The 13,994-nt window shown below is 38.2% G+C and overlaps 1 protein-coding gene across 5 annotated transcripts in view; it reads right to left on the bottom strand.

The window, feature by feature from the left end:
* The window catches only part of cobl (cordon-bleu WH2 repeat protein), a 49,943-nt gene that overhangs the window by 1,165 nt on the left and 34,784 nt on the right, over positions 1-13,994 (bottom strand). For all 5 annotated transcript variants that reach the window (XM_032558828.1, XM_032558832.1, XM_032558831.1 and 2 more), the window contains 7 exons: positions 7,171-7,477; positions 4,823-4,926; positions 3,781-3,969; positions 2,133-3,688; positions 1,832-2,047; positions 1,545-1,655; positions 242-532 (listed from right to left, as the gene is read on the bottom strand). In XM_032558828.1, the coding sequence (XP_032414719.1) occupies positions 242-532; positions 1,545-1,655; positions 1,832-2,047; positions 2,133-3,688; positions 3,781-3,969; positions 4,823-4,926; positions 7,171-7,477 (2,774 nt within the window). The remainder of the gene's footprint in view (positions 1-241; positions 533-1,544; positions 1,656-1,831; positions 2,048-2,132; positions 3,689-3,780; positions 3,970-4,822; positions 4,927-7,170; positions 7,478-13,994) is intronic.

The raw sequence follows: 13,994 nt of genomic DNA, 5'->3' as shown, positions 1-13,994 counted from the left end.
CCCTGACTCTATCCTGACTTTGCCTTTTTGTACTTTTATTACATCTGCAAATCAAAAGACAGAAGAGATTTTTTTTGGGATGCAGCCATTATCAGAATGGGAAATGTTAGCGTATTTCAAACATGCAATAAATGTAAACATAAATCCAACTGCACTAATTCACAGAAAATCATTTTGAAAATTGTAACAATGCTAATATAATTTAATCTGCGGAGCAACAGATAGCGTGATTATTCATTACCTTTCTAAGTTTCTCAGCACCAGATCCAGAGCGAATAGCCTCCAGCAAAGCCTCCCTGGCCAGGGCAGGGTTCAAGGGGGCGTTGGCATTTAAATGACCCACAGGGTCAGGTTTTCCCTGGGGAAATAAGGGAGGAGGTGGTGGAGGTGCACTCATAGGTGGAGGTGGTGGTGGAGGAGTGAAAGCAGGTTTGATCAAAGACGGAGGGGAGGGGGATAACGCCACTGTTTTCTCCTCCTTTGAGAACTCCTTCCTGAAACGCTCAACCTCACTGGCGGCCTTAGATTTTGTCTGTGAACACAAAAGTGAGACAGCTTTATTTGTAAAAGCAAAATCACATGACGGAAGTATGTGATATTTACTCGCAGTATGTGATGAGTAAATACCACATACTACGTGTAGCTATGTGGCTTTATTACTCAAATATACATTTTTACATTTAAGTGATGACACAAGTTATGTAAAAGAAAGATTTTGAGCTCTAATCGAAATGGTCACTGTTTCAGAAATTTTATTGCTGCTGGGAAACCTCCAGAATGAAAATGTTCTCTTTGGATTAGTTCTTACTAGTGACGTCTGCTTCTGATCTAAGGTCCCGATGACAGCATTTTTATTTATCTGGCATTTCAAGTTGTGGAATTAACTTCTGATACCTATTGCATCTCTGTCGTTTAAGATCATGCCGCTCCCAGAGCAAGATGTGCACGATCTTTCTGCACGGAAATTGTTCAAACACAATGTCCTATTTTATGGTACTCTGTTTGCATAACTGTTATAGTTTCTTGCCATTATATTGTTGAGTCATTCTATTTATTTATTTTTTGCTCTTATCAATGTCATTCACAGATTCTAAGGTTACAGCAGATCCTTGTTTGTCAGCTAAAGAGCAGGACACAGCTGCCCAGAGCAGCTAATACTCTAGTCATTAGATTATAACAGTCAGGAATTACATATTTTAAAGCTGTGGAACAAAGTTTTATAAATAATTTTTTTTTTTTCAATGATATGTGTTAGAAGCAAAATTAACAATGATTTACATACAAAATGTGAGTAAACAAGATAACATTAACGTAGAAAGACCTTACAGTGAATACAAGTTTGACTTCAGGTATATTACTTAGAATCAAACAGCTATTGCCTATTTATAAATGATTTGGCTAAGTATCAGGAATATAGATATAATCAAAAAGCACAAAACGTGATAAATATTAACAAGTTAATAAAACAACTCTTGTAGTGCAAGACTGAAATGCTCACATACAACCATAGTGACGGTGCATAAAAAGTCTTTAGATTGTTTTACCTGTTTCAGTCTGCTGATGTTCTGAGATCTAAGGGCAGCTAGTAGAGCAGATCTTTCATTGCCTTCTTCATCACAGGCCACTTTCTTACCATTGTCGGTGGTAGTGGATATCTAATAATAAAATAAATAAAAAAAGAATGACATCAGTCTATTAGATGAAGATGTAGCTTAAAATATGAAGTTAGAATATGCAATGACTGGTTAACTGCAATACTATGAACACCTTTGCTGATTTTTGGTAACCGGGTATCCATTCATACAATGCACCGCGTTCAGCTTGTCCTTACCTTCTTCAGTTTCTCCTTGCCTCCACCTGTCTGGATTGCTTCCATCAGGTTGCTGTGCAGAGATGTCTCTTTCTCAACAGATTTACAGATGACTGGTTTGAACTTTTTAACAGGCCCAAACAAGGTTAAACCTGCCACAGACCCAGGTGTCTCAGTGCTGTCTGATACTGCAGTTGAAGATTGCTGTTTCACTTCCTTCACTACATCCTTTACTCCCTGTAAAATCAAGGTACACTTTAAATGAGAAATCTGAATTAGTTTTCATTTGTCAAGAAATATTTGCAGTCAAAAAGTTACTTACACCTATCTGGTCTTGTGGTTTGGTCTTTGGGGCTATGGGCGGTTTGAAAGATGAGTGTAGAGCACTGCTTTTTGTCGGGCTGGGGATTTGAGGTTGATTGTGTTTAATGTAATCGCCACTGCTGTTGCTAGAGACTTGTATTTGTGGAGATCCGTTGTAGTGACTGTGATTTTTCTTGGCTGTTTCTTTGTCGGCTGGATCCAAAACTTGTTTCTTGGCCGCAGCATTATTTTCAAATAGTTCCCTGCTTATTTTCACCTGAGCAAACTCTCTCCGACTGTCTGATATGTACTCTGGGAAGCTCATAGACCTCTTGGAACAAAAAGCATTGACTGTGGAAGCAGAGTCATTCTCCGTAATATCTGACAAAGACACCTGAGAGGATTGGAGTTGAGTGACTGGTTTCTTGGAACTTTCAGCTTTCTCTGTTTTCAATGAGTCAGGGGAGTCTGTAGTTTTAGGGATGTTGGAAGGTTTAGTTGAGGTCTTTGGGGTGTACTGAGCGAGGGCAGAAGCCACATACTGGCTGGAGGTCCTCCTCGATGGTTTAACAAAGCTGAGTTGCTGTTTTCTGTCAGAGTGTAGAGGAGGGGGAAGTGAGGGTTTATTACTTGGCCTCTGAACACTGTTGGACACTGAAATCTTGCTCTCCACCTCGGTCAACTCCCTGCTTGGACTCATGTCTTTTCTAAGCAGTTTGTGATCTGCTTTCACTCCCACTGTAGTTTCAACTGTAAGTCTTGGTGTTGCTTTCTGGGACTCTGGGTTGCTGGTCTTTAATTTTCCTTCCAAGGCAATGCTCAGGACATCTGTGCCCTCCTTAAGTTTATCAACTTGACCTTTTCTTTGAGTCACCAAATTTTCTTTTCTGCTGTCAGAGCTCCAAAGTGCTTTGGCATTTTCACAAACAGGAGTGCCATTTTCAATCTCTGATTTAGGTGACTTTCTGGATTTTAAGCGAGGTATGCCTGCTGCCACCATATTCCCCTGATCATCGATCTTAATAGCAAAACGACCTCCTGAGTCAGTTGGCTCTGTCTTGGTGACGCTTGTGACAGAGGGTTTTGAAGGGACCACGGTGAATGTTTTCATACCGAAGCGGGATGTGACGTTGTGAGTAATTTTACCATGCAGAGGACTGACACTAGAGCTGATCTGGTTTACTTTATGTGTCACTTCATCCTTCCCAGGAGAAACTGATCTCTGAATCTTTGCTGGAAGTTCAAACTTCTTCTGCTGGAAGGACCGAGTGTTATGTTGCGCAAGGTCAACTGTGATCACAGGAGGCTTGCTGGTCTTCTGCAGGTCAGCACTGGATTTCACTGCCAGTGTTTGCGTGTCCTGTTTTACAGTGGTGCTTTCAGCAATCTTCTTCTCTTTACTTTTTTTGTCTTTTGCCTTTTTTTCCTTTTTATTACCTGTAGATTTGATCTCCTGTCGTGCAATAGACTTTTCAGAGGGTTTTGAACTTGCACTGCTTATTTTGTCGGTAAGAGCAGCTGTATAGGCGCTGTTGTTTTGGTTCTGTTGTTCATCATCAGAGTGATGAATGAAGCCTGTAAATCAGACAAAACAACAAAGACAATTAACAATTTTGAGAGAACATAAAATGGTTACTTTAGATGCCGGTCCTTTGTTTTTGTCCTACCTTTGTTGTCAGTTGATTCAGTCTTTGTAAGTGGTTTCACTTCATGCTCTACAACAAACTCAAATTCCTCCAGTACCTCATCTATGGCTGTGACTGGCACATCCATGTCCACTACAGACACAGGAACATCGCTGCTGTCTGTGGACTTGGTATCAGGGCTATCTTTGGCAGAGATGACCACTTCATGTTCTGAAAAAGGGACCAGTTTTATATCAGAATATGTGCTAGGCAGATTTGTCCTTGAAAAACTATTTAAAGAAAATATTCTTGATTGAGAAGTCATTTCTGGATATGGCTAAAGTTGTCTAATTAATCAATGAGCCAAATGACTGCTATTTAATCTGATCTGTTTTCCTCTCAACAGGTTTGTTGGATAACCTCAGTGAATAAATAGCATCACAAAGACCAATGAACCCACCAGAGAGATCATGAGTAAAGTTCTGGCTTAGTCAATGCAGTTCACTATGTGCAGTAAAAAACTAACAGTGCTCATCAATATCAAGCCACATTGTGATACAGGGGTGTAGCACCATATTTATTTAAGCAGAGGCAGGGAAGCTAGTCATGTCTGACCTAAGACTTAAGCCTGGGGTGGAGGTTAACTTTCTAATAGAATAAAAAACCTAGATATACAAAGTACAATTATTTTTGATCAAAGCAGATTTACATGCAAGAATAATTCAGTCAAATCAAATTAGAAATTGAAATAAAAAAATGTTTACATTTTGTATCCTATCTAGCTGAGCTAGACTTGACTTGAATTTATTTTGAAAAAATAAATAAATCAAAAATAAAAACAAGGGCAAGGATTTCTGACACACTCTCCAAATTTTACAGCTTTTATGTTGGAAAATACCGACTCACGGTGGCATCAAAATTAGTAAACAGTGTTAGAAAATGTGTAATGTTCACCCCATTTAACAAATATGAAGCCAATAAAATACACTGAAGTATGTGACTATAATAAAAAACAAAAAACCACATTACTACTTTTGTAAGGTTGCATAGCTGCACTGTGGCATTGTGATGTCCTGTCTCTCACCTGCAAGGTCTGCTTCCAAATCTGCCAAAGTCTGATGAAGCTGGATTGTGAGTTCAGAGTCATCTTTAAAGCCGTTGACTGATTCTGGATGAGGGCTTCTGACACTGTGCCAAAAAATGTGTATATATGTAAAATACACAAGATACTTATAATATGATACATGATGAGTGTCTCATAACAGATAAAGGATAGCAGCATACAGCAGAGAAAACAACACTTTCATGGCTTTTAGTTGGACTACTGAGCACATGTTATGGCTTCCTCTTTGATGAAGTTCATTCACTGCACTTCCAGTTACTGATGTAGCTCTAAAACTTATAGTTTGGTATAGTTCAGTTATAAGAGTGAGAAAAATCTGGTATTTTATGTCTCTTTCAAGGTTCAACAGGATTTTTATTGAAGTTTGTTGGATTTCAAATATGCAGTTTATTAACTTCTTCAATTTTTCTTTCAGGGTTCAAAAGAGCGTTCTCCTAAATTAGTGCCATATTAGCCATAACAAATTGCAAAATGAGGGCCAAACCAAATAAAATTTATCTTTTAGGAGACTTGGATTGGATCCTCTGTTCCTCAGTGATTCTGAGAAAACATTGCTATAATGCTTTCCTGGAATACCAAGAAGCCAGCAGAATTAAGCCAGACTCTGGATTCAAAACATTTTTTTTTTTTTTTTTTGGTTGTTGTTTGAGAGCATCATTCCAGTATCCTTCGTCTGGGCATAGTACCATACAAATATTTCACAACAAGTTGAAAAATCAACACATCTGGAGGAGAATTTTCCTTCCAAGGACCTTTGAACAAGGGCCTAAAACCATAACCATGAAAGCCCAGCATGAAAGCCCAGCTGAGCAAGCCAGCTTTGGACACAACTCAAGTATAATATAATGGAGCTGTGCTTGGTTATAAAACCTACTGTAGTAAAATTCTGGAAACAAGTTGGCCAAAATGGACCACTTACAATCTTAAAGTGCAGGTGTCGGACAAGCCATGGAAATTATTTCAAGCGGTATTATTTTTACAGTATTATAGATTACCTGGCTCACATGGGGGAATTCCTCCTACAGTCTTATTATTAATTATTCAATTTTGCTATTTACAGTAAATGCTTTTTCTAAAATTACAAAGCATACGATTTTAACCCCTGTCCCTACTTTTATAGCTCTTTTTCTTATTCTCCATCCACATGAAAGGTATAAAGATTTTTTTAAATTAGGTTCTGCATAAAGTCTGCAGATGACATGTTTTCCCATCTAAGTCACAGCTACACTATGAGACATATTTTACTGTTAAGAAAAATCTTTGCACTATCTCTAAGATGTTGTGCCAGCAGGTGGCAACAATGTTCACGTTAATTATATTCAAATTCAGAAGAAGAAGCTAGGTCTTTTTAGCACAGAGTTAGAGCTAGCATGAATAAAGTACAAGTACTATTTTTACGGTACACCAGAAAATACATTTGTAATTTTGTCAGCAAATTCATTATTAGCACTATATTTGTGAACATATTCCTGTAATGTTTGAACATGTGAAATATATACATGTTTATGGTCATTTTCTTGGGTGCTAGTAGTTTGTAACTACAACAGTTTCAATTGGGGTGAAGGGTCTGACTTCAGACTGAATATTCTTATTTTATCGATCCTGTGTTTACTTCTAACATTGTCTGCTGATTTGGACTTTTAACTGTCAGAGGCAGAGATAGATTCTTGACTATCACCCAATTCTAAAATTATTGGAATAGATCTGAGGGACCATACTCAAATGTACCAGACTAGGTCGATTCTAAAACCAAAACAGATATTGGAGCAACAGAATCTCGGTTGTTTCCTTCTTGACGCAGGTATCTTTTCCCCAGGTTGTAGAACAAATAGACTTTAAAAAAATTATTTGTCCCTACAGTTGCAACATTTCTTAATGATTTCAAATGACCCAATATGGCTTCATCGCTCGTGTACGTATGGTATGGGGTTATGTAAGAATGACTGTTTCTTTTCCCTATTGTGCTACACAACAATTGGCGCTTGAGAATAATAAAGATGATTGAATGACTAAAACCAAACTCAGCATGAGGCCTTTGTTTTTAACCACTCTTCACTGTTGTTTCCTGTGTTCCTGCCTGCACTCCTCAAAGTTTCACTTAGTAAGTTTTCATATGATAATCAACTCTGGATGATGTTTGGTTCCACTAAAACCACTCTAGATGTTTTCATACAAGATTTTTTAAAATATATTCATATTTTTTCCCATATATTCACATTAAATAACCACTTAAACCAAAGTAACGGTATAAAGCTTTCTAAAATAATCAGAGAAATCTCAAACTGAGCTTTTCATGACTTTCTGTTTACCTGTCTTTTTCTCCCCAAGTGGTATTTTCTTCATCACATGAAGCCTCCATAATAAATACTCTCTCTCCTGTGTCACCAGTCTTTCCATCAGCTGATAAACTCCCATTTGGAGAGGTCATCTGGGTATCAGACGGGGAACTGACAATGCCAGAGTCCTCGCCCTCTGCCGCACCTTCAGAAGGTGTATAACCTTGGTCGGGAAGGCTGCCGCCAACGCTGCTGCTGCCTAGAGAAAGAGTTTCAGCCTCAGGCGCTGTGGTTTCTTGTTTCTGGACAATGGATGAAGTCTTTTTGGAATGAAGCCAACCTGGAGGATAATAGGTAGAAATTATTTGTATGAATACAGTGTTAACACACAATTTTGAAGTGTTAGCCAAGGTTAAAAAGAGAGAGAGAAAATTAAAGACTTTCCAGGGCACACTTTTGTTAAGTAAGAAAGCGGTTATACACAAAAACAATGCCAATAATTCTCATTCCCTATGTATCTCTCACGTTCAGAAATATAACCCACAACCCAAAAGGATGAGAAAGCCAAGAGTGTTTTTGTGTTTAAAAAAAAAAAAAAAAGAAAATGAGAGGTTCTGAAGATGTGGTTTACTGGAATAAGTTTTAACATTTATCCTGACACCACTCACACATACATGCAAACCAGAGCATATGATAAATATGCTAAACATGCTTGGGGCACAGCCCTTTGTGGTTTAATAAAATATTTTATATCATGTGCAGATTGACTTACTGTAAACAAATCCTTTTAATTCCATTTTTAACATAGTCCTTAACTCTTTTTGGTCTAAGGGAAAGGGTGGAATTGCCTCATGCCCTCTCATCTCTTCAGTACACTCATTCACTGGTCAGTTCTGTGGGTTCTGGGAAATGTATTTAGAGTGTCACTGATCTCATTGAACTGTCGGCCAAGTTAATAAAAAAATAAATGTTCTGTTTGTCAGGCCTTCTGTAGTTACGCCTGGTTGAAATGCCTTCAACAGTGAGTGACCTTGTTTTTATCACCGATGTAAGTGAGAGTTAAGCATCACTCTGGACATGCACTGTGGTGAAAAAAAAGAAAGAAAAAAAAAAAGGAAAAAGTGACCTCGAGTATTTTAATGTGTGTATTAGGAGTGTAAGCTCTAGGCCTTGTCCGAATGTTGAGCAGAGAACAGTAAGTTCCAGGAGATGTGGTGATGACTCAGGGCTGTCCTCCCAGCTCCTTCCCAGCAACTGCTGAATCATGCCAGTTACAGCCACAATCTGCACACGTTCACACAACACACAGAGGATAACACACACACACACACTCACACACGCCCATTTATGCTTACACACAAGTAAACAGACACACAGCGTTCTCAAATCTTCAGCTCAGAAAGGACATTGAGTACATGCATCTGTTAAAGATAAACCAAACACGTCTTCACTCCCAAGCTGTCAACTAACTATACACATACACGTGCTATTAGTCAGGACCTGACCATGGCTGTCCATGCAAGAAGCCAAGTTAAAATAAAACTGTCTTGGTTCAGTTTTCAGTTGTTTAATTACAAAATATGTTTCAAAGGCAAAAACAAAATGTTCATTGCCATATTTCTACTGACCTTGTAATTAGACATCCTTTTAAAATTTGCAACATACCTCAAAAAATTCAAATAAGATACAGTCCTTGATAAGATACATGCGACATAACAGAGCACCACTAGAAATTGTAGTCGCACACATCACAACAAGTACTGCTTTCAATAAGATAAGTTTAAACAAATAAAATAAAAGGCTACCTGGAAAAATAAACTATATAGCAAACAAAATACTCTCATAACTGTAAACATGATTCCTAGGAACTTTGCTTAAGGCTAGATTGTTTTTATTTCCAACCAAGATGTCAGATTTACAGCACACCTCAAAAATGTCTTTTTATATATGACTTTTGAATAAGAAAAATAAAACAAAAAAAACTGAGGCACTGACACATGTCGTCGACAACTGTGCTACTTATCTTTTCAATCGAAAACCTATTTGGAGGAGATATTGATGAAGTTGTCCTTATAAAAAGAGCAAAACACAGTCAGCTTCTTGATTGGCTCCAACACTGAATAATCTTATTTATTTATTTTTTTTTGCCACTGTTCATTAAAGGCATCTGAATTACTCAGACACGTTAGCTGACATTAGGCACTTTGCTTTTAGTTTAGATTAGGAACAATCTTTACAGTCAGGGTCACAGAGTCTTTAAGATGAATTTCCAGTGGCAGTGTATTTTGGTATTTGATTTTTTATTTTACTACAGAGTGTGATATTTGTCTATTAAAAGTGTCATATAGATAAACTTTCTATGATTACTTAGCTCAATTTCCTACTGGATTCAGATCCACCACTATTAAAGAACATTTAGCACATGCTTTTTCTTATGGTCAATTTTGCTACAATTTGCTACATTTAACTCTTGAATTATATAGAACTGAAAAATCTACTCTCTTATTAAATCCAAAACCTATAACAACAAAAAAAACCCCAACATGCTTCACATAGATTACAACTCTGATACCAGCACCAATTAAAGCATTTACTCAAGTTTTAGATTTCTAAACCAATGCATTACACTAAGTACTCAAAGACAAACTGTCCACCTATTGATCTATAGCTATCACATATCTGCAGTATCAGATAGCGTTGCCTCACTCTCCTCAAACCACATTGAGTCCACTCACAACATGCTCTGAACTCATACAGAGTCAAAAGAAATGTAAAACCATGCAAATTATGTATAATATATATCATTTCTTTAAGAAAACACCAAAAGCCTCCTTTGAAATGCTAACAAGCTGTAGATATGAAACTATAGCTTTCAACTAATGACATGGAACAGCTTACAAAGGATGTAATAGAAAGTCCAACAGCAATAAGGCAGGGTTTAAACATTAAAAAATGAGCTGATGACAGAGGTTTGCCAAGGTGAAGAAAGAACTGAGCCAGAGAAAGACTTCAGGAGTGTTTGGGACGCAGACGCACAGGTCCACAGCAGTACACTACAAAGAGGGAGCGGGGCGGGGAGCAAAGGAAAGAACAGATCAGATTAGAGATGAAAGCATCAAACATTAATCGAGATGGTACAGAAACAACAAAAGGGCAAATAAGGAAATTGAATAGAAAATTCTATTTTAGTCATCTGCCATGGTAAGGCTGAGAACATGTACAGTAACAGATGGTGGCTCAGTATCACTCAGCAATCTCCTCCATTATGCATTTCATATACTCTGAGTTACTGAATAAATGCACACAGCAAAAACATTAAAGGCACTCCAACTGATTGGTGTTGACCTTAACTGGACATAGCAGACCCTGAAGGACCAACATGGCTTTGAGATTGACAGTCATAGATAAGGACTATCTTGACCTCATAGGGACCCAGCATCACTCACTCCGGAGAGAAAAAATGGAAAGTGCATTAGGACACATAGTATTTACACACATGAAAACAAGTTGGATAAAAATTCAGACAGATGTCCATTTGTATCTCAGGAGAGCAGCTTCTAGGAAAAATAAAACAGAACTACAAAGAGAGGATGGCAACAATCCACACAGGGGAACTGCTTCTTCCACTTCCATTTGATCCTGTGGGGTCATGCAGTTTGTAAGCACAAAAGAGGAGGGGAAGAGAACACGAAGGAACAGATAATCTAGAGGTTGGGGCAGGCTGTTTTAGCTCTCATGTTACAGGGTTACAGTCCATTTTTCAAAGTCAAAATTCCATACTTATCCACAATCAAATATATGACGTTGGAGGACCTTTTAAAACTCAGTTTGCCACATCTATGCAAAGTTAATAAGGAATCTATGGGCAATATTTCTCTATGGGTAAAACAGTAAACATGGTGCCTGAAAAAAGACAAGAAGGAACAGGAACAATAAAAGAAATGAAGGAAAGACTAATAAACATGGGGACTGATGGATGGATAAAAACTTGTTTTAAAGACAACAATGTTTGGGTAGTAGCCTACTGGTCAAACTGTCTTTCTTTGCAGCACTATACTTTTGAGGCTAGGTGCTGTTCATGGCCACACTTGCAAGATGAGGAATCTTTTAATAGTCAGCTTATCCAAGTGAGAAAAAGAACAGGCAGTCCCTCCTCTATTTTCTACTCTTACTGAACAGGAGCAGCAGGATTAGGGTTAGGGTTACGGTCAGTTTGGGATTCTGCAATTTTGCACATTTTCAAATGTTTGTGCTGCAGTAACCAAATAATAGAAGTTGGAAAAAAAAAAACAATGCATATGATACAGTTTGGCAGATATTTATACCTAGGAGCCCAACCATAGAAAGGTTGAGAAATTCTGCTTGGCATAATTATCTCCCATTTTAAATTTCCACAACAAGAGTATGTTTATTTTAGTAAATTGAGGGAAGAAACCACAAGCATTTCATTAAAAGAAAAATAAGCTGACAGGCAGGATTAACTGAGCGGTAAAAACCTAATCTTTGGAAGCATAACAGAGCTGTGACAGGGCTCTTTGTTATAACTTAGTGTGAGTTGAAATATGACAGCAAAATAATGTGATCACCATATGAGTTAATGAAGACGATCACTGAGACATGTATAATAATACGTACACCAAAGGGACACTTCAATGAGAGACTAGTTTTAACATGATGTATTATTATTTCTACCCTCGAGCTTGTGAAGATTAAATGATTTGGAGACTTTTCTGGCCTGTAGGTAAAATTGTTCTTCTTATTAGATTAATTTATGTTTTCAGCTTTCTAGCACTGTCACTGAACGTGTGCTGCATGTATTTAATTTGCTCTTACTGACAGAGATATCAGATTGGCACCACGCTGCTGTTGCACAAGAAAGAGATACGAATCACGTGTGTCAGTTCGCTTCGCAAAACGCAGCCAACTTTCAGACGTTAAATTTGCTTTCCAATGGCTCGTTTAAGTGAACCTCACACCTGTTTTGCTGCTCCTACGGCATCTTGTGAACTCTGCAGTCACTGTTTGAGAGCCCAGTGCCAAGGAGACACACAAGTCATGATTGTGCTTTGTCAAAGGAGTGGAACGAAAATACAGCCCCAGTAGAAATGCAAGTATTACTCCTGTGAGATTTCATAACAGGGTAAATCTATCTTGGGTACCAACGGTTAACAGAAGATAAACAGGTTTAAGAAAAGTGACACCAAGGAAGTAAAAAAAACATGCAGCAGCTAATTTAGTGAAAGAAAAATACACTTGCTAAAATGTGCATACAGTACGTGTGCTGCCAGCAAACAGCAGACCGAGTAACTGGGCCAAATTTAAAGATGGCAGACAATTTCACTAGACTTAATTTTTTATGACATATAATAGAGAGGACATATGGAGCGTGGTGTGCTGAGAGAAGGAGACCAGTCTGCAGAACCAATAGATTAGCACGATTCAGTACAAACTTGCAGGAAGCAACTACATTCAACTTCTGTTCAGACCCTCAGAAAATGGGATGGATTGTTTGCAGTTGGAAGTACAAATTCAGCACATAAAAATGCAAGTATGAGACAGGTGTTATTTTTGATAATTTCTTCAACAACATCCCTGAATTGAGCTGCATGGCAAGTAAAAGAACAAATTCCAAGGCTAAGTGCCCGTCTCCTAAAACAGTGGTTATATCCGAGTAAAAACCCAAACAAAATGTGGTGACTATGCAAGTCAACTGGCCAGCGTGCTGGTTACCAAGTTAGCATGAAGATTGAATGCAGAATGGTGGACGAACATTAAAGACCGAAGACTCCGACTGATTTCCAAATCTGCTGTACATTTGTGTAGTGGGAGTATTAGGCAAGTCGTCCTGCTGTTGGACATTAAGATGTGTAACTGGTGCTGCTCCTCTTAAGTGCTATTTGATCATCATCGTAAGAAATACAGCTTTATACTGTAGCTGTCACTAAGACGAAAGAAAAAATATTTAATTTCTTTTTTTTTCTTTAAATATAATTGGAAAAGACAACTTTGGCAATGTATTATATGGATTCAGTAATTATCTTGATGACTACCTCTCATTCATTTCTGCCTTATAAACTAGTCATGTCATACTTCAACCTTACATCTGCTTTTATCTGCCTTTCCAGCAGCACTCTTCTTCCTTAAAACTCTGCCAGCCTCGGTTTTTCTGCCTCGTTACCCCACCATTTCTGTCAAAACCTTCCCACGCTCTCCTCTCTACACTTCTGGCACTCTCACCTCTTCTCATCCTTTTTGAGGTCCGTGTATCTCTCATCTTTGCCCCTGTCAGACACGCCAACCCTCCGCTGCAGTCTCACTCTGCCACTGAGCGTATTCTGGGTTACGTAGAAGTCAATAAAAGGTCATCTAAAGGTCAGGAAATGTAAATCTATGACAGATTTATCTACATGCAAATCTGCCACGTCTCTGAAGTTCTGAGTGTGATTGCATGCATATGAAAGAAAGGCAGATAAAGAAAAAGAAGGCAGAGACAGACGAAGCTTGAGAGATGGATAAGCCTAAGTTCGAGACAAGGACTCCATTGTGTCAAGAACTGCGATTAAAAAAAAAAGGAAAAAAGTTCCACAAGTAGCTATCAAACACACGCAGGCATACAAGCCTCCTTTCTCTTAGCTGGGTATATACGTCACCTCTCTGACAGGTAAAGAGTCAGATGTTTCTGCAATGTGACAGCTCAGTTCTGCAGGGCAGACAGGTAGAAAACTTCAACTGGTAACTTGTGACTGCCTCACAGTGTCTTTGCCACGACTCTCCAAAGTTAAGTGAGCGCTACCTGAAATTTGTTATTTTTGTTCGTCAAATATATCTTGAATTTACGGTTTAACAGGAGTTCAAGA

This window comes from Xiphophorus hellerii, chromosome 3 (genome assembly GCF_003331165.1).
Source record: "Xiphophorus hellerii strain 12219 chromosome 3, Xiphophorus_hellerii-4.1, whole genome shotgun sequence".
In the NCBI taxonomy this organism is placed as follows: Eukaryota; Metazoa; Chordata; class Actinopteri; order Cyprinodontiformes; family Poeciliidae; genus Xiphophorus; species Xiphophorus hellerii.
Note: the sequence above shows the minus strand (reverse complement) of the source record. Positions and strands in the feature narration are given on the sequence as shown.